Source organism: Panthera onca, chromosome D4, assembly GCF_046562875.1.
Source record: "Panthera onca isolate mPanOnc1 chromosome D4, mPanOnc1 haplotype 2, whole genome shotgun sequence".
In the NCBI taxonomy this organism is placed as follows: Eukaryota; Metazoa; Chordata; class Mammalia; order Carnivora; family Felidae; genus Panthera; species Panthera onca.
Genome location: NC_138351.1, coordinates 29,559,168 through 29,580,824, shown reverse-complemented (window position 1 = coordinate 29,580,824; position 21,657 = coordinate 29,559,168). Strand labels below are relative to the sequence as shown.

Here is a 21,657-nt window from a genome sequence, read left to right as displayed (position 1 = left end):
CAAAGGCCTGACAACTTCTCTTGAAGGATGGCCCCAGCAGTGTTCTGTGAAGGTAGGACTGTCAGTCTATGTGTGTGGAGAACAGTTCAAAGAAAACAAAACACTTAAGCCTAATCTTTCAGAGGGTGAGGAATCGTGGCGTAATGATGATAAAATGCTACTTCTGGGTCTGACAAGCCGCACAGCTGTTTGATGGCAAGAAGAAGATTCTGGCTAAGCCAAAAGCTGTGAGTTCACTCTGCTGTTGTTCCAACAGAAGAGAGAGAGAGAGAGAGCCTGGCCCCAACTTACTCATGTGATCCAGGAATCTGCCTGGTTACCCAGACTCTGTGGCTGCCTCAAAATGAGCCCACGGTGAAAGCTGACCTTCAGGTAGACTCCATGACACTAGGATTCCCAGGAAGAGACCCTGAAGCAAATACATACACCTCAGAGAGGGTTCCAGAAAACACTCACCTAAGTCTGAACCCCAGACTCTGACAGCCATCCCGTGATGAGGCCGTTTTACTTCTCTCTCTGACATGCTGGCTTTAAGTGACTTGGAGGCATCATAGATCCTCCTGCACCTGTGCCATGAAGAACGGAGCATACATACACCTTCTCACTACCTGCCCCACTCAGTATAAACTCGTAGTGTCAAAACTAACCAAATAATCACGGCCAAGGGCTTTCAAGGTCTCAGAAGAATGTGACTGTAGGAATACCAGTTTCTATTTCAAGAAAGAAAAACAGAAGAACTAGAACATGTTAGACCCTTCTCTGTAAGACAGTGGGGAAAAGAATTCAGATAATTTTCTCAAGAAGAAAAATGGAGATCAAAAACGAAATGGAGGAATGAACACAAAGGAAGCCACAAAGGGGACACTTGTGAGCTAAGCCTCCTTGCGTGGGACCTCACCACTCACCCACATGTTGCTTGTTCATCACTATGGCAAGGGCTGGCGTGCCAGTAAACACAGGATTAAAGTCTTTCAGGAAAAAGAGAAGGATGGTTCAAGCTGCTTTCTATCATTCACACCCACCTACTTGAAAAAACACAGAAGCGTTATACTAGAAAACATGGGAATGAAATGCCCCTTCAAGACATTTTTAAAACCAATCCACTCAGAAAGAAATTTGAGAATTTGAGAGTTTGGGAAACAAACAGCAACAACAAAGAAACAAAACCCACACACAGACCCCCCCAAATCCTCAGCACATCAGAGAGGGGAAGAGCTGGCAGCCTTGGTGAACAGAAAGGTGCCCTCATTTACGGCTCAAATCAGATTCCTGAATGGAAGAATCACTACAGTTGCATCCTGCATTGAAACCATGGGGTCACATCCCCTAAAATTTAAAGGGCTATTTAAAAATATGGCGGTTTCGGTTTGGGGGGGAGGGGGTGAAAAAATTCAAGTAGAAGCCAACAAAGAACAAGCAAAGAAAAATTCCCAAAGCTGTGAAACCTTGCTATTTAAGATAATGACAGAAATTTATGACTGCTTCCTTCCCCGGCAAAAAGGAGCACAATTAGAAGGCTGAAAACAACAGGCCCTTTGTACCAGCATGTTATGTTTTGCTTATTCTATTACACACTGGCTGGGAGATAAGAATAAACAGGACAACACCCTGTCTAACCCCAGGAGGAGGGGGCGGAGGGAAAGCTGGTGACGTTCATTCTTGGGCATGTATGTGCACACCGTTCATTCCCAAATTGAGGTACTTGAGAAAATTGTGCCTGCAACAGTCAGGAACTAGTATAAGCACCCAGAAGCCTTTTATTGCACAATCACATCTTTTAGGATAAGCCATGTATAATAGGGAGCTTTATAGTTTTTCTCTGCTGTGAAGTGCACTGAAGATATTTAAGTAATTAGTGATTATTTCTCTATGCCCTTTATCAATCCTATTTTTGTTCAGTCTTTGAAAAACTTAAAAATTAGGATGAGTAGGGGCACCTGAGTGGCTCAGTTGGTTAAGTGTCCTACTCTTGGTTTCGGCTTGGGTCATGATCTCATGGGTTCGTGGGATCGAGCCCTGTGTCAGGCTCTGTGCCAAGTGTGGAGCTTGCTTGGGATTTCCTCTCCCTCCCTCTCTCTCTGCCTCTCCCCCTCAAAGTAAGTAAGTAAGTAAATAAATAAATAAATAAATAAATAAAATTAGGATGAGAGCATATAAACACAGCCTCCTTCCCTGGATCCAATGTGTCAAAAAAGCTTGGAAGGAATCAATCAGCCATTGGGAAAGGCCATGTGGTGGCCTGAGACTGTGTTCTCTCTTCTCCACAAGAGGAGAGTTGCCAGTCCTTGCCAGGTGTTCTGATGCCCCGCGATGGAGAATTCTGCTCAAGGACAGCAAATGCTAAGCCAAGTCAGGTTCTAACTAGCCAGTCACAAGATGGTATGGCACTGTTGGTCCTCACAAAACGGAGAAAAGATCTGACTTCTCTTGCAGCTCTCTCTCCATAACACCTCACTGCCTGGAACCATCAATCCCCACTCAATCTCTGCCATTTCTTGGTCGTTCTTGCTAGTGCTCCTCATGAGGGTGTGCAGGTGGCTTGGTGACCCAAGCACTGAGGGACCATGGAATCTCCTGGCACCCAAAATGACTTTATGGAAGGAGCTAAGAGAAGCCATTCTAAAAGCTCACTGCTCTCTTTCTGCCCCTCCAGCCCATTTCAGTGGTTCTCATCTCGGGGCCTTTGGACCTGCACTACCTCAGCCTGGGTTGCTTTTCCACCAGACCATCACAGGCTGGCTCCTTTCTGTTCTTCTGTCTCATAGCAAACATCACTCTTTAAAGAAGTCTTTGCCTCTCCACCCTAACGATCACCCTGTCACTTACTTGGTTTTCATTCTTCATAGCACACATCTTAGTTTCTTGTTTTTAAGTATACGATTTTCTCCCCTGACCAGCATGTAAGTTCTGCAATGACAGAGATCTCATCAATCTTGTTCACCCCCATAGACTCAGCATCTTAAATCCTACCTGGCACACAGTATGTGCTTAATAGAAATTTACTGAAAGGATGACCAGATAAATAAATAGGCAAACAATGGTCAGACGAACAAGACAATCTGCTATGAAACCAGTGGAAAAACAAGTCAAAGCAGAATCATCACCTAATGTCAACCACAATGCCACTGTATTTTTTTTCAACTTTCCAAGCGGAACCAGGGGTGAAGCTACATGCAAACAGTAGATCTGAGAAGGAGACTCACAGAAAACACAGCTTTTTTTTTTTCCAGTGCTTTAAACACAAAACCGCTCTGAAATGATGGCAGAAGATTCTTGAAATTCAAATAGAGGAGGAAAAAAAAGAATGTATTTGGATGTCAGCAAGGTAGTTCTGCCAACCTAATTATGCCCCGTGACATGTAATTGTGAACCGCTGAAAGACAAATGGCAAAGCAAAGCATTTATTATAAACACACACAGAGGTAAGACTGAGGTGTTAATTTTTAAGCAACTGTCATCAATCTGGTTCCAGGATATTATTCCATTAACATTATTATTATTATAACAAAGAATGTAAGCACGATGATGAGTTCCTTTCATGTATTTCTCAATACCTGGGAAACGAGGCTTACTCGTCAATCTCTAGCTGAGACACCTGAGAAAAACATGAGGACACAATGAAAATGGCAGAACACTAATTATACCCACACAAAGAGAGTGGATCTATACATTGGAGATTCACTTAAAATGCATTCACGTCTTTGGCTAGACACCATATTACTCAATCCAAGAAAGGTATACTCCTTATATGGCAGATTCAACCTCTATGGAAGGCACAAGCAAAATGAAACAAACAGAAAGCGTACATGCACCAAGTGAGAAAATTAAGGGAATGGAACTAGTCAGTAGTGTCTCAGGGGCAAACCGGTGATTCTTCTCAGAATCAGAAGAGAATGAAAGCATCTCTCCCCAGAACAGTGACTGAGAAAAGGAGGTTGATAAGTAATGGTTCCTATTATATTAAAGGTGACCCAAAAAATGAGGTGCAGTTTTTTCTTTTTTCTTTTTTTTTTTAATTTTTTTTTTTTTAACATTATTTATTTTTGAGACAGAGAGAGACAGAGCATGAACGGGGGAGGGTCAGAGAGAGAGGGAGACACAGAATCTGAAACGGGCTCCAGGCTCTGAGCAGTCAGCACAGAGCCTGACGTGGGGCTTGAACCCACAGGCCATGAGATCGTGACCTGAGCCGAAGTCAGACGCTTAACCGACTGAGCCACCCAGGCGCCCCTCTGAGGTGCGGTTTTGATAGATGTTCTAGTTACTGCTATGTTCTATGCACTGCTATGAAAAGCCCGCCAAATTCTAAAACAATGTGTACGTGTTGTTTGCCTTCTTATAAATTGATTTGTCATTATCATATGTTCAAAGTATCATATTATACAAGTGTGTTTCTCCCTACTTTACTGAAATATCAGAATCAGGCTCCAAACAGACTCAGAGAGGAGAGTTTTAAGATTTTTCCATACAAACTACGATATGTAATATTTGAAATACAGTAGAATCTTTATGGATATCATCCAAAGTTTTTGAAAATTCTTGAAAATGGTTACCAACAATTTACCCATTTTAGTTCATGTGGGAATGTTTAATGCCATTCACCAAAAAAGAATACTACAATGGTAAAAAATGGTATTCATTATGATTAAGACCTAATCACTCGAGAAGTCCAGAGGTATGGAATTTATGATCTTGCTTACATGTTTATAAATGTGGACTCGGCAAAGAACCATTTAATCTACCAAGAAATCCTTTGATCTCTAGTGCATTGCAATTAACAGGACAATGGCAAATTTCAGTGCAGAGGTCTTTTTGGATGGCTCCTACTACACTTGGGATTTCTCTGTTCCTGTTTAGGGTACAGGGTTGACCTACAAGACTGTCATTTTTTGTTCCAGCTTTGCTTTTACAGAGCCCCAAGCAAAGCCCTGACCATAAATAAGGCAGCAGGGCCCCCGGAGCCAGCTGAGTCATAAACCCCACTCACTCGCATGTGGCTCAAGGTGTTGGGATCCCGCGAGAGTCAAGCCAAGCAAGTGGAATCAATTTAGGCCAGAGTTAGGAAAAACAGAGTGCTCCCCCCACCCCTGGCTGGCAGTGGAAGATACACAATCCCCCCTCCACAGCTCAAATATGGGGAACCGTAACTAAGCCCAGGAAAACATCTAGACCAGGGCAGACTACTTCCACAGTCTAAAAGGAAAGAAAAAAATGGGGGGAAAATGATATTTGACAACCAACCACAAAATTTTAAATGTACGGGTCTCCTGTTTTTAAAGCATAAAAACGGTCTTGTTGCTGCTGAGTTATAACCATCACATTTTCTGACATTTGTGCCCAGTACCATTTGGCCTTAGGGTTCTTAGGCTTATTACTTTCAAAATACAGAGCAAAGCATGTTTAAGTCACTTTAAATATCTCAAAGAGCAGCAAACCCACTGCCTACCTGCTTGGGCACGCAAACTCGAAAAGAGAGGCTTTCCAGAATGGCCTGCAGGTCAACAAATTCTGGTTTTGGCAGACTGCTGTCAGGAAGGAGCTACAGAAAATGAGGTCCTCTGTACGAAAAATACTCTGCCTTTGGTCCCCTCACGTCAGAACTTGGAACTGTTAGCAAACATGCCCTGAAAAGCTACAACTCTCATAAAGTGCTAAAAACTCCCAAATAAATAGAGGCCCTCAAAACTAGGTACAAATGAGAAACATTTAATGAACAACCCTTTCTTCGCCAATAATTCTGCTTAAATTAAGTCCAGCAGACTCTTCAAAGGGACCAAAGAATCCCCCTTGTTAAGACAAATTCTATATATAGACATCCAAAACAATATTGATGCACATAACCAAATATATATAATTATCCTAGTTTCTACGTTCTCATTATCTTCATAAATACAGGATAAAAATCAGCCAAAATGACTTTCTCAGACCTCCTCAAGGATTAAGACTAGCCAGCCAGCTTTAAAAAGTATACGTATGTAGTAAAGATCAAAAGCAAATGTTCTGGTCAGTTCTTTTCTACTCATGGGTCTTACTAAGAATGTATGCAGTTTTCAGGGAAAACACCACAAATGACAGCTGTTCAAAAGCATGGAAATTAATTGGCAGCAGGAATTTCCTTGACTAATAGGGAAAAACTTAAAGTCACATGTTTTGATGAGCTTATTTTTCCTATCTTCAGTCAAGCATATTCACTGTTAATGATTAAGATTTTCACATAGAAATATAACCAAGTGAAATCCTGAGTATGTAACAAGTAAAATGCTGAGTGGAACACAGGTACCTATTATTGAAGGAACAATAGCATTAACGAATGGGTTTTAGGTGTCAATAATATATAGGGAAAGGTTCACCTTGCAGGCCTGGATTATCCACGAGAACTAAAGTGAGAAAACATTAAGAATAATGCATTTATTACATTAAAAAATATTAGCAAGACAAGTGACACCCCCCCCACTGCCCCACCCCCCGGTAAGCCATCTGCTTTGAGCTGTTTTTCCAGCAGTGGTGATGGATTTACACTGATCCATCCACAGTCTCTCTGACACAGGGGCTCTCAAGTCGTTGCCCTTATGACCAATGGCGAGAATGGATGAGACAGCTGGTCAGGATTAGGCGAGCAGCCTGTGGCCCAGGAACTAAGTTGTGTTCCTCTGCCCAGAGTTGTGACCTTGGGCCCATTAGCATTATGCTCTCACCACAAGCTAACCAGTCACTCATCAGCCACGATCCAACATACATCACTCTGGGGGCACAATGTGTTTTCAATCCAAGCAACAATGTGAGCTTGTTATTTTCAGAGCAGCTGATTGAGCCCACGACACCCAAAGGCTCCCGCGTGGTGGAGGCTACACACAAACTGTCCCTCGAGGCAGCAATGAGATGTCCAAGCATGAGCAACTGTGGCCCTTCCATCCTAACGGAGCCCTGACAGAGCCCAGGGAAAGCAAGAAATAGTCAAAGGATGTCCAAAGCATGTTATCCAAGTGCCACAATAGAACAACGTACCTGGCCATCCCCAGACTCGGAAAATTGCCGGGGACGATGAGTATGTCCAGCCTGGAGAACGGGTGTGTTCCCAGGACACGATGTGCTGCTGAGAGGCAAGGAGGGACCAGTTGCAGAAGGGTCTCTTGGCAGGCACCCTTGAGGCACACTGGGGCAAAGACCCGATGAGGAATAATTTCCTGGGTGGTGGCAGAAGGATTCTGGAAGCGGCAGGGGTATTCCATGTGACCACAAATGCCAACATACCTGGGAACAACACGAAATAAATAGATGCACTTTATGGTAAATCAGGTTTATTCTTGCCATGGAGGTGGGGAACTCTCACAGACATGCACAACTTCTAAGAGATGGCAGTTCAGATGGGCTCACGATCAAGACAGTTCAATGGAATTCTTGGCTTGTCTGTTTCTCTGCAGCAGTGAAAAACTATAGGTCAAAATACTTATTGATGTGCTGAATTGACCGAGTAGCTTCAATCTAAACTAAGTGAAAGTAGATTTTCCTACTTATTTTAGAGTAAACAAGGAAAACCTCCCAAGCCTCAAAACAACAAAACAACCCCCTCCTGAAAATAAAAAGCAAAATTTCTGCCCCTCAGAAATGTGCTTTTCAAGTATCACCATGGAAAAAAATCTCCAAATCAGAAACAGTTCATAACTTAGAAAGGCAAGGATGGTGCAAAGCCAAATTAAAGATCCCATTCTAGAATTTCCTAGAATAAAAAATGAACCAAATGACAGGACAGGTTTCGACTTTTCAAAAGAACCCAGTCCATTTTACTAAAAAAGTAATCCAGATGCTCATGTTAAAAGCCATCAGAAGTTGTGCTCTTATGGAATACAGAGACACTTTTTTATTTTCCCCAATCCACTTTTGATACAAATTGAACAGAATCAACCTTTTAAGGAAACAGATCAGAGCTCAGCCTGTACCATCTGATCGCTGCCAGTTATTCTGTCAAAGGTGGAGCTGAAAAAGAATTCCTAGAACTTGACTCACAGGCCTCGAGAGAACTCATCTACCCAAAGAAACCCACATCAAAGGGAACTCTATTTTTTTGCCTGTTAGCACGTCCTTTATTCAAACACAATGGAAAACCCCTCTAATTTTAATTTACAAATTACAATTTTACCTATGGGTGCTTGTTGGATTCACAGTGAATAATGAAAAACCTTAAAATGCTGGCATGTCCCAATAGGGTCAGGCCACAACAATAATTCCTCTCCAAGTTTCTGAAGTGGCTTTCACTTATCCAAGGCCAGCACTGCCCAAGGAGATCCACACAGCTATGGAGATGAGCCTTGCCCTCCCACAGCTTGGTGCATAGAACACAGCTTCCAGCACCAGTGACATTTTACCGCTGTTGAGGGTAAGAAAAATGGGTGGAGACCCATAAACACTTCTGCCAGGATAAGGCAACAGGGAAAATATAATTATTGACATTGAATGCTAGCCAAAGCCCCTGGGTTGATAACCTTGCTTTATGGAGAAAGTGACTAAAGGTGCCTGTTGGTAAACATTTACCTGAAAAGGCTTCAAATGTCCACCTAATGACAAGTACTGTACTGGTGTATACATTCAAAGGTCTCATTAAGTAAAGAAGTCTATTTATTAAGGGGTGCCTGGGTGGCTCAGTTGGTTGAGTGTCTATTGATTTCAGTTCAAATCATGATCCCAGGGTAGTAGGATCAAGTCCCACACCGGGCTCCACGCTGAGCATGGAGCCTGCTTAAGATTCTTTCTCTTTCTCCAACCCCCTTCCCCTGCTCACGTGCTCTCTGTCTCTCTAAATAAATAAAATAAAAAAGAAAGCCATTTATTGAGTTAACCACCTAAGATATTTACATAGGGACATAACGGGCTATAATAATTAAAGCTTACACTTCCTGAAAAACTTTCAGAGCACATTAAATAATAGAGAAACTGGAGGTGCGGAGGCATCTTCAGTACAAATGTGGGGCATAAGTTTAAATTCTATGTGTCAAAGCACAATTTCGCAACGAGGCATTCCACTGGCCTATCTAGACACATACCACGGGGCCAGACTATTTCCTGCAGCCAAGAAAGATCAGAAAATAATTTGAGGTATCAAAAAAAGTCAACTTGTTGAAGAGAAAAGGTGAGTTAAATTCTCTCTGGACATGAACGGCACTAGCCAGGGGGAATGAAGGTTATTCCAGTTGTGTGTATTAGCACCATTTTTTAATAATCAAAGCCTGGGAGAAAATGCAGGACTTTAAGGTAATCAACCTATAGATAAATGAGACTATTAAGGCTCTCCCAATAAAAATGTACGTGGCATCAGGGAAGGCCACACATAAGTTCCAACGTTGGGATCAGGAAAGCTGGGCTTCAGTGGCTGTTCTCACACGGGCTAACTGTGATGTGAGGCAAGCAACTCAGTGCCCAGGGCCCCTTTCTCGTCTCTAATGTGGTCTCATGAAAATGGCTGCAGGGGGAGGGGAGGAACTGACTGGAAAGGAGGTGAGGGAACTACTGGATGCTGGAACGTCCTCTATTAGTTTAGGGTGTAAACAATTGGCAAAAACTCAGACTTAAAATCTGTGCACTTTGTTTTATGTTAATTATACTTTCGTTAAAAACAAACAAAAAACATGGCTTCCAAGGTTTCTTCTGGTACTGTGATTCTCTGACAACTCTCCACATGAGGCCCTCGCCCCTCTTCATATTGTACGTTTATGAAGTCATGAATAGTCCTCTATGAAAGCAGTATGAACTCAAAGATGCTTCTTCTCACACTCACCTTCGACCGTTCATTTCTATAGCTGTGCCTGCTCCAACCCACTCTTAGTATCATCAACAAGTCAAGCATTTGTAAATAGCTATTCCCTGTGCCCAGGCTCATAATCAGGGTAAACATTTTAATAGTTAAAGATTAATAATAATGCTTGATTGTTATTTATAAATAATCCATACTGATGAGAATTAAGAATAGTAAACAATAACTCCTACCACAACTGCTATTGAACACTCACTGTGTGCCAAGAACTGTTCTGAACACTTCATGTGCATTATCCCAATTAATCCACACAGCATTCCTGAGGAATAAGAACTGTTCTTTTCATCACATCGTGAGTCATCACAAGCTCCTCCCTCCCGACCTTCCTTCCCCACATACTCCGTTAATCTTCTTGAGTAAATTTGGATCCTAGATTTTTCTAGAAGCTGAGCTCAGCTGCTCTGTGGTTCTCTGGTTTCCTGTTCCTCCTTGTCGATATTGCCCATTAATATTGCCAAGAGTGGGAAGAACTGGTGAAATAAATGTTAGGTTGATAAATGATGGGAACCAGACCACTGGTTCCCTCTCCTGCGATTCCTGGGCTGAAATCATTTCACATGAGGTCTTTCCAAGGAAGAAGAGTGACCAGGTTTTATTCAGAATCACAAGATTGGACACTGCCTACAGAGGTTCTCCTCTGGTCCTCCTCTTGTTTCCAGAATGAGATGTATGGAAACTAGCTGACAAAGACATTTCCCTGTCATAGGCTCAAAAGGAATCACCAAAATTTCCCTTAGGGATGCAGGTCCTTTTTTGACAATTCAACTCAATCATTTAGTAATGATTTCCTGCATTCTTGCTCTACTCGAGGCACCCCAAAGGTGTGCCACGTATACACATAGGAATAAATTTCTGACCCTACCTTTGAAGAGTTTACAGTTTTAATGGAAGAAAAAATTTAAAATTCTGGTACATACAACGACACTCTAAGATGTTTGGACAATTTATTAACATATTTTAGCAAGCAGAGTAGATGCTTTCATACCGTAAAGATCACAAGTGTTCAAAATGCCACCACCAGCCACCAGTGAGCTGTTGGCAATGATGACAATACATACGCAGTGATGCAGTCGTATCTGAAAGCTGGATGCATTTCCTAGGGGAATTCTCGTATAATGCAAAGCAAAATGCAGGATGTACAATAAAAGCCAGAAAGCTGAAATATACCAGGGAGCTAGAGCTGGAGAAATCAAACCAAGCCAAGAAGATTTGGAAAGGCTTCTCTACAGCAAAGCGTGTACTGGAAATTGGCATTTTCCCCTATGATTTATATATCATTCGTTCTTTCCTAGCCTTCCAAAGACACAGAAATAGGGCCTCACTCTGCTAGGTTCACAAGGCAACTTTCCACAGACCCACAACTCTAAAGAAAACTGCTTCCCCCCTGCCCCCACCCAAGCTTTCCCTTCTTTAGGATGAGCAACCTCAATGCCTTTTCTTTGTGGTGCCTATTTTCCACGCTTTTAATCATTTTTCCTGAGTTCCTCTGGACTTTATCCAAGTTTCCGTGTCATGCTTAAACTGTATGGGCCCAAAGCGAAGACAATGCTTTAACAAAGGCCTCCAGAGGTTAAACATAATAAAAAGATTCCTCTGTGGCCAGAGAAGGTTATATTGCAGCCGAAGAAAATTAATAAAACTTTCAATGGTTTACCTAAGTGCCTTCTAATTAACGTATTTATGAAAATGCTCACCCAGAGTGGGCTGGAGCACGTGTGGAATTGAGTTGGAAGAGGGAATGTTCTTCCTATAATTTAGCCCACATGAACAGTGATCAAAAGTTCAGTGACCAATACTTTGGCCAAATTTCTGGGACCCAGATGAACACTTTAGGTAAATGAAAGCCTGTGGTATATAAGGCCCCTATAAAAGTTACATTTACGTGCATTGAACTGGTGGTCTTGGGAAGGTTTGAAGTAGAAGAGGGGGGTGGGGAAAGCAAGGGGACCAGATGTGAACATAACCGAAAACACTGTTGCAGTTGGCACTTCAGAGTACCTTTGTTGGCAAACGTAGCATGGAGCCAGAGATTTAATGGATAAAAACACAAAGCTACCCTCTGATGACTAAAGACAGCACACATGAAGCACGCAGCCAGGGAAGGATTAAGCAAATGCAAGCTATTATTTTATCAGCAGTACATTTTTGATAGACAAGCACAGTGATAAATGAAGGGAAAACTTAGTCATAGCATGTCAGACATGGAAGGGAGTGTGGGAAGGACTCCGTTCCTCAGGCCTCTCCACACAAGGACATGCTCCCCTGGAGTGGCACCTCTGACCTCTCTCCAGCTGCTCTGATTGGCTTGGCCACTCTGGGCTGCCTCTTTTCCTATCTGCTTGCCCACAGACGGTGTACTTTTTGGCCAAGAGGCAGGCTGCGTGTATCTGTGTTGTGGAGGCCAGAAGCAGTCCAGGTAGGCAGGTAACTGGACGGGTAAGTTTGTCTAGTTTGGAAATGGAGTATTAGAAAGCCCACTGTGACTGTATACCTGAGTATTCCCAAGTCCAGCTTCTGTCAGTAACAAAACCTTTACTGTGCTCTCCTTCTATGGTGTCTCAGCTGGCTGTAAACTCTAAAGGACAACATCCCCTTCCCCTGAACCCCAACGGGAATTTCAGATGCCATCTCTTCCCAGAATGCCCAATGGAAATGGCCATGGCTTCCTCCTTCACAATTACGGGCACAAAGTGAAAAGCCATCTCTGTTGCTATGGGCAGTAGAAAGAGCACATAAGAAGTGGTCCTGCCCACTCCCCAACCTCGTATCCCTGGGAATATGGCTAGAAGGAAAAAATAACAAATGTCTTTCTTTGCCTTGCACTACAGCGCACGGTTTTCAACTGCACACCTCCTCTAACAGTCAAGCAGCCCTGAGGCTGTAGGTGAAGAGCACAGTGCTTCTTCATCATGAAGAATTTGACAACCCCAAGCAAAGTCTTTATTCTACAGAGAAGCACAGTACAGCTTTGCCCCAGGAAACCTACCCAACCAGTAGGGACAGCACCCTCATGCTCAAAGGCAGAATTCTCAATTTCTGTCTTCCGTTCTAAGGCGACTCATTCCAATCAATAAGAGTGACTCAGACATGGCAGTGACTCTCCAGGTGGGAAGGTGGATCAGACTCCAAGTAAGGCATGGACATTATACACAGTTTTTAAAACTCCCCAGGAAAGATTCTGAATCACTTCTATAGGGGATCAAGCCCAGATGGGAATCCAGGTGTTGTAACTCAGTAGAGATATGAACACGGACATATTGCTGTCTAAAACCTCAATACCTTTATCTATAAAATGGAGATAATAAAGCCTATCTATCTTATAGGCTTATCCTCAGGACTAATCAAGATGACATTTAAGTCAAGACTTTTCCTGATTTCAAGCATCCAATGACTTCTCTATCATTTTGGGATAGGCTAGGGTATGTTGCAATAACAAACATCCTCAGTGTTTCAGTAGCTTAACAACAGAAAAAAGTTTATTTCTTGTTCCTAACAAGTCCACTGAGGATCGCACTAACTCTCTAGAGCACCTGTCCTCCCTATGCAGAAATTTTGCCACCCAAAACAGAGTAGGCCACATTGGCCTACTCTGAGCTCAGTGGCAGGAAAGGGTCTCACGTGCAAGTAAGTATTCCCACGTGAAAGTAATATGTGTCACTTCTATCCACAACTCTCCTCTTCCCAAGAGTGCATAAGTAAAATCCAATAAGCAATCTAGGATACTGTGTATAGCTCAGGGAAGACTAGTCCAAAATAGGCAAGTTACTAAGCAGGAAGTGGAAATCCCTTCTATTCCTCCAAAAAGCAAAATGCAAGTGGTAAGACATGCTTGTCATAGGAGAGGGCTCAATGGCTTTATGTCCTAACAGTACCAACCACCACTGCAACCACTGCAGTAAGAGTGAAAACAACATGGCAAAACACAACCAACACAAGGGAATTTGCACTAAAAGCGTATCTTGGTTGGTTTACTCTGGGCTTTCTCTACCAGAAGGTACTGGACATAGTGACTGTGTATAAACAGGAAAAGTGGTTAAACTAAGCTGGGTGTACAAGTCCCAGGAATGAAGCATGATGCAATAATGCACAATTTGGACACTTCGTACCTCCTATGTCCATTCCCTTCCTCCCTTTTGGTTCTCAAAGCTAGAAACAGTTGAAGGTCTGGGGAAGCTGCAAGTGAATATCCAATGGCCTATGCTGATTTTTAAACACTTTAAACTGATTTTCTCTGGTCCACTTTGAAAAAGAAGGAATCACTACTCAAGTTAATGGAGTCCTAACCCAGGAGGTTACTTGTAACCATGACCTTGTGACAAGCTACCTTGTGTCCTGTGCTCCAAAGTAGACTGACAAGCCCCACTGATGGAGGGCCACCCCTACAAACGCACTGCTAACAGCAGTCCTTGGAACGAAAACAGTAGAGTGGCCTACGAAGTAATCCAGCAGACAAGCAACTCCTCTTTATTGTGTTTTTGACCAAATTGGCATTGAAAACCAAAATTAAAAAGTGTAGAAGGAGGGAAGGCATTGAATCTGAGGATTCTGTTGACTTAACCAAACACATAAAAATATTTCACCTGACTTCACAGAGGATTTCATATATACTTCTTTTCTTTTCTTTCTTTCTGCATAAACAATATGCCCACATTTCTGCCTCTCAACTCCCTTTCCCTCCCAGTAGGGTTTTCCTGCTTTGATTAATCATATTTTGGTTTAGTTTCTCAGCAGGGATGACTCACATTCCCAGTGCTTGGAATAAATGCATCATACTGCTCCCTTAAGTGTTTGTTTTTCAGCAAGTTCCCAAATACGAACCTGAAGTCAGCCTCGGAAGGTGACAGAGATCTCTCTGCTGCCAGATCATTGGATGAGCAGGTCTCTGGCTTCATTTCTGTCCAGGATCCCACTGCGATTGTGAAGGTGGAGGCCGGCATTGGCATGGTTACATAGTAATGCCAGCTTGAGCACCCTATAAACAGAAGGAGAAAATCCGTAATGAGGCCAATGAATGGTTCTGGACGTCACTCTGTACCTTTTCGCTTTAGGCACTTAAAGAATTTGTGTGATAAGATGGCATGAGCTACTCCTGGAGATGGGTCATATCTACTCAAGGGGCATCACTGCAGTTCTCAGGCAGAGCCTAGAGGGATGACGGTTTCAGGGCAGCTAAGGAAGTTTGTATCTCCTTAAAGACCAGGGGTCAGTTTGAAGCACTTCAAGTGAGGCTATAAATAAAGGGTGGCACTTGAGATGGTCACGTAAGGGCTACAAACACATAAAGGGCACAGGCTGTATGCTGCTATAGAAACAAGAACATCTTTTGTTCATACATATTGCCTAGAGCAGTGTTTGGCATAAAAAAAAGATGCTCTGCTGAATACATAGATGAAGAAATGAACACATGAATGATCACTACTGTGCTGCTAAACTATTTTGTCTAAATTCAATTTAAGTCCATCTAAAATGGATATGGTAGAGAATGGAGAGACCAGGGAAGGAAGATACCTGGGTTTTAGTCCCAACTCTGAAACTAATTAGCTCTGGAAGCTTAGGTTTATCCCTTATCCTTTTTATCTGTACAGGTATTGGGCTCCTCCCCCATTCCTTAAGGAGCAGATGAAAACCAGGCCTAGAGAGTTTCAGGGGAGCCAAGGACTCCCAGCTAGTTTGTAACAGGCCTGGAATTTCAGCTGAGGCTCCCCACCCCAGCCAAGGGTGTGTGTTCCACTTAGGCCAAAACATAGTGAAGGTGTTTACAAAAAAAACAAATGACTGATAGTTTATAACACTATACTTCTTACTTCTACTTCTTCTACTATACTTCTTGTTTCTGATATCTGAATGCACCCTACAACCTGATCTAATACAGTATTTTTTTTTTTTTCCTGAGCATCTGCTATAAATTGATGATGTGCTTAAGGAGAATTCATATCACCTCTGGTTATGGAACACACTTCTCCTTTCCTCATGTTCCATGTAGGGAACTTCCATTACTCAAATAGCCCTAGCCTCTCTTTCAGCCCCATACTAATTCTTTTGCAGGAGCTATTCTTGTCATTCTTTTTTTAAAGTAAATGTATTTTTTTTAACGTTTATTTATTTTTGAGACAGAGAGAGACAGAGCATGAACAGGGAGGGGCAGAGAGAGAGGGAGACACAGAATCTGAAACGGGCTCCAGGCTCTGAGCTGTCAGCACAGAGCCCGACGTGGGGCTCGAACTCACAGACCGTGAGATCATGACCTGAGCCGAAGTCGGACACTTAACCAATTGAGCCACCCAGGCGCCCCTTTGTCATTCTTGTTAAAAGTTTTAGAGGGCCATACACTCATGGAGTGGCCTGTGATTGTCCAATATGATCAGTGAGTGGATAAGATGTCAAATTCAGAGTCAAATAGTTAACATGCCCACATTGGCCAGTAGACCTAACATGACATTTTTCAAAGTGTTTTTTTTACCTGTAAAAATCAATAATAAAGGTTAGATTTCGATCTCCCTATGCTTGTCTTCTCTGTCTCTCAACTCATTTGAAACTCCAAAAGCTAGAGGGGTCATTATTTATTATCCCCTGAAACTACCAACTTAGATCCAAAGAAACAAAATTTTAGGGGCACCTGGTTGACTCAGTCAGTGGAGCACAGAACTCTTGATCTTGGGGTTGTAAGTTCAAGCCCCACGTTGGGTGTAAAGATTACTTAAAAATAAAATCTGGACCAGCTGGGTGGCTCAGTCAGTTAAATGTCCAACTCTTGATTTTGGCTTGTATCATGATCTCATGGCTTATGGGATAAAGCCCTGCATCGGGCTCTGTGCTAACAGCAGAGCTCTCTCTCTCTCTCTCTCTGCCCCTCCTCCCACTTGCACGCGCCCGTTCTCTCTCAAAATATACTTAACATAAAATCTTGGGGTGCCTGGGTGGCTCAGTCAGTTGAGCGACCGACTTCGGCTCAGGTCACGATCTCACGGTTTGTTAGTTCGAGCCACATGTCGGGCTCTGTGCTGACAGCTCAGAGCCTGGAGCCTGCTTCTGATTCTGTGTCTCCCTCTCTCTCTGTCCCTCCCCTGCTCGTGCTCTGTCTCTGTCTCAGAAATAAATAAACATTAAAAAAATAATAATAAAATCTTTTTTTTTATGTTTGTTTATTTTTGAGAGAGAGAGAGGGAGACACAGAACCTGAAGCAGGCTCCAGGCTCTGAGCTGTCAGCACAGAGCCCGATGAGGGGCTCAAACCATGAACCGTGAGATTCATGACCTAAGCCAAAGTCAGATGCTTAACCGACTGAGTCACCCAGGCACCCCAAAATAAAATAAAATCTTAAGAAAAAAATTTAAATAGAAAACAAAGGCTTAAACATAAAGAAAAACTATGATATCAAGTTTGAATAAGTATGATAGGACATGAAGTTTGGAAGTCACTGGAGGAGATATTTGATGAAGGAATATAGAAGGGCACACTCAGAACTACTGGAAACCCATCACAGAGGCAGCCATGCTCCCAAACCTGTTTGTAAGTTCATCCTGCTTCTGGAGTCAGAACGGCCACTCTAAGAAGCTGAAGGCACACTCCTCTTTAAAGAGACAACCAAATCCAGTGATGTTGGAGCCAATCCGGTGATGTGTGTAGCTTCTACTCAGCTTGAAAGAAAGCCACAGCTTTAAAGAGAACAGCTGCTCTGATCCCCAGCCAGTAAGAAGAGGGTAGAGACAGTCACAGCAGACCTAATAAAAGCATGACATGGACTCAGCAGGACACGCTGCACCGAGCCCACCTCCCTCGTTTTTCTACCTTCCCTTAACTACCTCATTCCCTGCAACCTGATGCCGCCCCATGGTTGCTCCATGAAGACCTTCAGTTTGGACTGAACACGATGAGAGGTTGAGGGGAGGCTGGAGATGAAAGAAGAGGAAAGGAGTTGTGGGTGAGGAACTAAATCTTTGGAACAGCCTCGGTTTAAAAGAAAAATCTTGACTAACAAAATTCTCTTAATCAAAGGGCTGTGGTCTGGTCATGCTTTCTGTGATGTACACTTTGCAGTGTTTACCGTGGGCCATTGAATTTTCCTTTTAAAAACTTCAAGACACTGGGCATTCGATAAATAGCAATGGTGAGGCTTTCAGGTAAAAATGGAAGACTGAAGACATGAAGCTACTTTTGCTTCCTCTCAAAGCCCAATTAAAGGACAGTAAAAGGATTTTTTTTTTTTAAGATTTTTAAAATTTTTAAGTAATCTCTACACCCAACATGGGGCTCAAACTCACAATGTCAAGATCAAGAGTCGCACACTCCAATGACTGAGCCAGACAGGCACCCCGTAAAAGGATTTAAAAAAAAAAATCCATACACCAAGAAGAACAGGGAGAATAAAATAGGAGACAGGAGCTGCAAAATACTGGAAGCTACCATGCGGATGGAGGCAGGGCTAATGACGCAGCCGATCTGAATCCTGAGTTGGCAACGGAGAAAGACAAGAGCCACCTCATTTTATCCTCTAGAAACCCCAGAAAGCTGGGGGTGGAAGAAGCACAAAACTAAGCAGGCCTGGCTGAATGACCATCTAAGAAGGGCTTAGATCCCCAGATGGACTCCCCTACTCCACACACCTGTGCTAGCTCCCCCCCACAACACCCCAGCAAATAACTGGAGATTTGTTTTCTATAGAGAGTAAGAGAGAAGGCCTCTAGACTGGGGGTGGCTGTGGGTGGGGGTGGGGAAGAAGGGAGGAAACTGGCACAGTTGAAGGCAAATGAATGGGATTAGATGAACATACGCATATCAGATGCTGAGACCACCAGCCAGCTTCTCATTTGGTTCCCAGAGTGCAGGCAATCAGTCTTTTACCCTCCAGGCAGAGGAATGAAAAAGCTGAACAGCCCAAGAGAAGGCAACTAAGGAGACTTAAGTTGGAGGTGTCCTATGATCAGCCTATGGTGAAGCTAGCTCACAGCTGAGAAGCCCTACGTGGGCACAGAGCTTCCGGTCAGTATTTTAGTCCCTACTCCTGAATGCCTACAGACAAATCAAGCACCTCCAGGACATCTAGAAAGCCTCTGACGTGAAACAGAGATGAAAACGAGCAACTTGAAGGTCAGTGGTCTTGTGAGGAGAAGAAAACTTCAAAGAACACCAAACATATACCCACTAAGTATACACTGCTAAGTATTGCAGTGCTGAAATAAGAAGAGTATAATATAAAAAAGGAGCATTCCAAAGTAAAGAGAATTAAAACCACGATAGAAGAAAAGAAAAATTCAATAAAGGTGTGAGATGGAATGGAAAGCTGAGGAAATCTCCCAAAAAGTAGCGAAAGAAGAAAAAAAAAAAAAAAAGAGGGAAAAATAGAAACCAGTTCCACAGGCCCAATATCCAAGTAATAGAAGCTCCAGAAAAAGACAACAGAGAAAAGAGAAAGGGAAAAAAAATCATCAGTTAAAAAATTTGAGAAGATTTCCTCAAATTTAAGGGGCCATGAGTTTCCAGATTGAAAGGGCACATAACCCAGGACACTAGATACAAATCAATCCACATCAAGATACTTCATTTTGAAATTTAGAACCCTAGGGACAAAGACAAGATTCCACAAGCTTCCAAAAAGAAGGAAAAAAATCAACATATAATAAGGACATTTTCAGACATGCAGTTTCACAAAAAATTCACCTCCCACGTATCCTATTCTCTGGAAGCTACTTAAGTATGTAAAATATGCTTCACAAAGATATAGTAAACCAAGAGGAAGGCAGACAAGCCAATACAAGAGAGAAGCACAGGGAATCTGTAGACTAATGGAGAAGGGTGATCCCAGGCGCCAACTATGCGCCCAGCAGAGAGGGTAACCCAGCTCTTCAGCAGATTCCAGGACCCTGGGAAAGACTGCTTCAGGAGGAAATTGATAGGCAACTTGATGTATTCGAGCACCTTAGAAGATTGAAACAACTTTCAACACCTCTGGGGTTGGTAAATACTAAGCAAATAGGAAAAACAAACAATAAAACAATGATTAACGCCATGAAAAACTAACATGTTGTACAGAAACAATAACATAATCAAAGCTGTACAAGACTCAGCTTCTAAGAACATAGATATAATGATGTGAAGAACATTGATCTAATCAAGGTTATGAAATTTATTACATCGGGACGATGGGATTTGGGGAAGGGGGTATGTGTGTTACGAGGGCATGGAGAGAGCTAAATCCTCACCTGCCAGAGTGGGAAGATCAACCCTGAACAGTCCTGCATCTTACTGAACAACATGGACATATATATCAGATAATCAGCTAAAAGATGTGAAAGGGGTTACTTCTGAAACAGAAGAAATACAGTAGAGGTATTTTGGGGAGGAGTATAATAAACCCAATAGAACTATTTCACTCTTTGAATATGTGCCTTTTTAGTATAAAAAAATAAAAATAATCAGTCAACTAATGAAAAAAGAACAATATTTTTGGTCCTAAGATTATACTGAAATGATAACATACAACTCAGAAGTAAGAGGCAATTTAGGGATAAGGAAGAGGTACTAACCTATTAGAAAGTCCTTCTAAGAATAAAGCACTGGCAATGACTCTTTGGATATGACATGAAAAGCATAAGCAACAAAAGCAAAACTAGACAAGCAGGACTACATCAAACTAAAAAGCTTCTGCACAGAAAAAAAAAATAAAACAACCCACGAAAATCATCAACAAAATCAAAGGGCAACCTACAGAATGGGAGAAAATATTTGCAAACCACCTATCTGATAAGGAATTAATATCCAAAACATATAAGGAACTCCTACAAATCAACAGCAAAAAATACGATTAAAAATGAGTAAAGAACCTGGATAGACATTTTTCCAAAGATATTCAAATCACCAACAGGTACATGAAACCACGCTCAACATCACTAGTCATCAGGGAAATGCAAATCGAAACAACAGTGAGAGATCACCTCCCACCTGCCAGAATGGCTACTATCAAAAAGTCAAGAAACAACAAGTTTTGGTGAGAATGTGGAACAGAGAAAGGGGCCTGTTGTGCACTGTTACTGGGAGTGTAAATTGGTGCAGCCCTGTGGAAAAGAGTATAGAGGTTCCTCAAAAAAATTAAAAATAAAACTAACATACGATCCAGCACTTCCTCTTCTGGGTTTGTGCCTGAAGAAAATGAAATCACTATCTCAAAGAGATTTCTACACTCCTATGTTCATTGCAATGTTCTTTACAAAGGCCAAGGCATGGAAACAACCTAAGTGTCCATCGACACATGAATGGATAAAGAAAGTGAAGTATACGTGCACAACGGAATACTACTTGCCATAAAAAAAGAAGGAAATCCCGCCATTTTGACAACATGGGTGGACCTTGGAGGCATTATCCTAAGTAAAACACAAGAGAAAGACAAATACTGAATGACCTCACATATTTGTGGAATCTAAAAAAATCATCAAACTCACAGAGACAGATTATAAATTGGTGGCTGCCAGGGGTTGGGGGGCAGGGGAGGTGGCAAAGAAATGGGTGAAGGTGGTCAAAGGAAACAAACTTCCAGTTACAAGATAAATAAGTTCATAGGGTGTAATGTACAGCAAGGTGACTACAGTTAACAATCCTGTATTGTATATGTGAAAGTTGATCAGAGAGTGGATCTTAAAAGTTCTTAAAACAAAAAAAATGTAATTACATGGGGTGATGGATGTGTTAACTAACATTATTGTGGTAATCATTTTGCAGTATATACAGATATCAAATCATGACGTTGTACACCATAAGCAATGTTATATGTCAATTATATCTCAGTAAAGCTGAGAGGGAAAAGAGAGGAAACCGTGTACACAACAGGCTTTCTCCCTACGCTCTGCACTGAAGTTTT

The 21,657-nt window shown here is 42.3% G+C and overlaps 1 protein-coding gene across 18 annotated transcripts in view; it reads right to left on the bottom strand.

The window, feature by feature from the left end:
- The window catches only part of AOPEP (aminopeptidase O (putative)), a 342,210-nt gene that overhangs the window by 255,568 nt on the left and 64,985 nt on the right, over window positions 1–21,657 (bottom strand). For all 18 annotated transcript variants that reach the window (XR_009603091.2, XR_013551794.2, XR_009603099.2 and 15 more), the window contains exons 4-5: window positions 14,624–14,777; window positions 7,006–7,251 (exon numbers count right to left, since the gene is read on the bottom strand). Coding sequence is in view for 15 of the 18 variants with exons in the window: in XM_060609897.2 (XP_060465880.1) it covers window positions 7,006–7,251; window positions 14,624–14,777 (400 nt within the window). In the remaining 3 variants the exon portion in view is untranslated. The remainder of the gene's footprint in view (window positions 1–7,005; window positions 7,252–14,623; window positions 14,778–21,657) is intronic.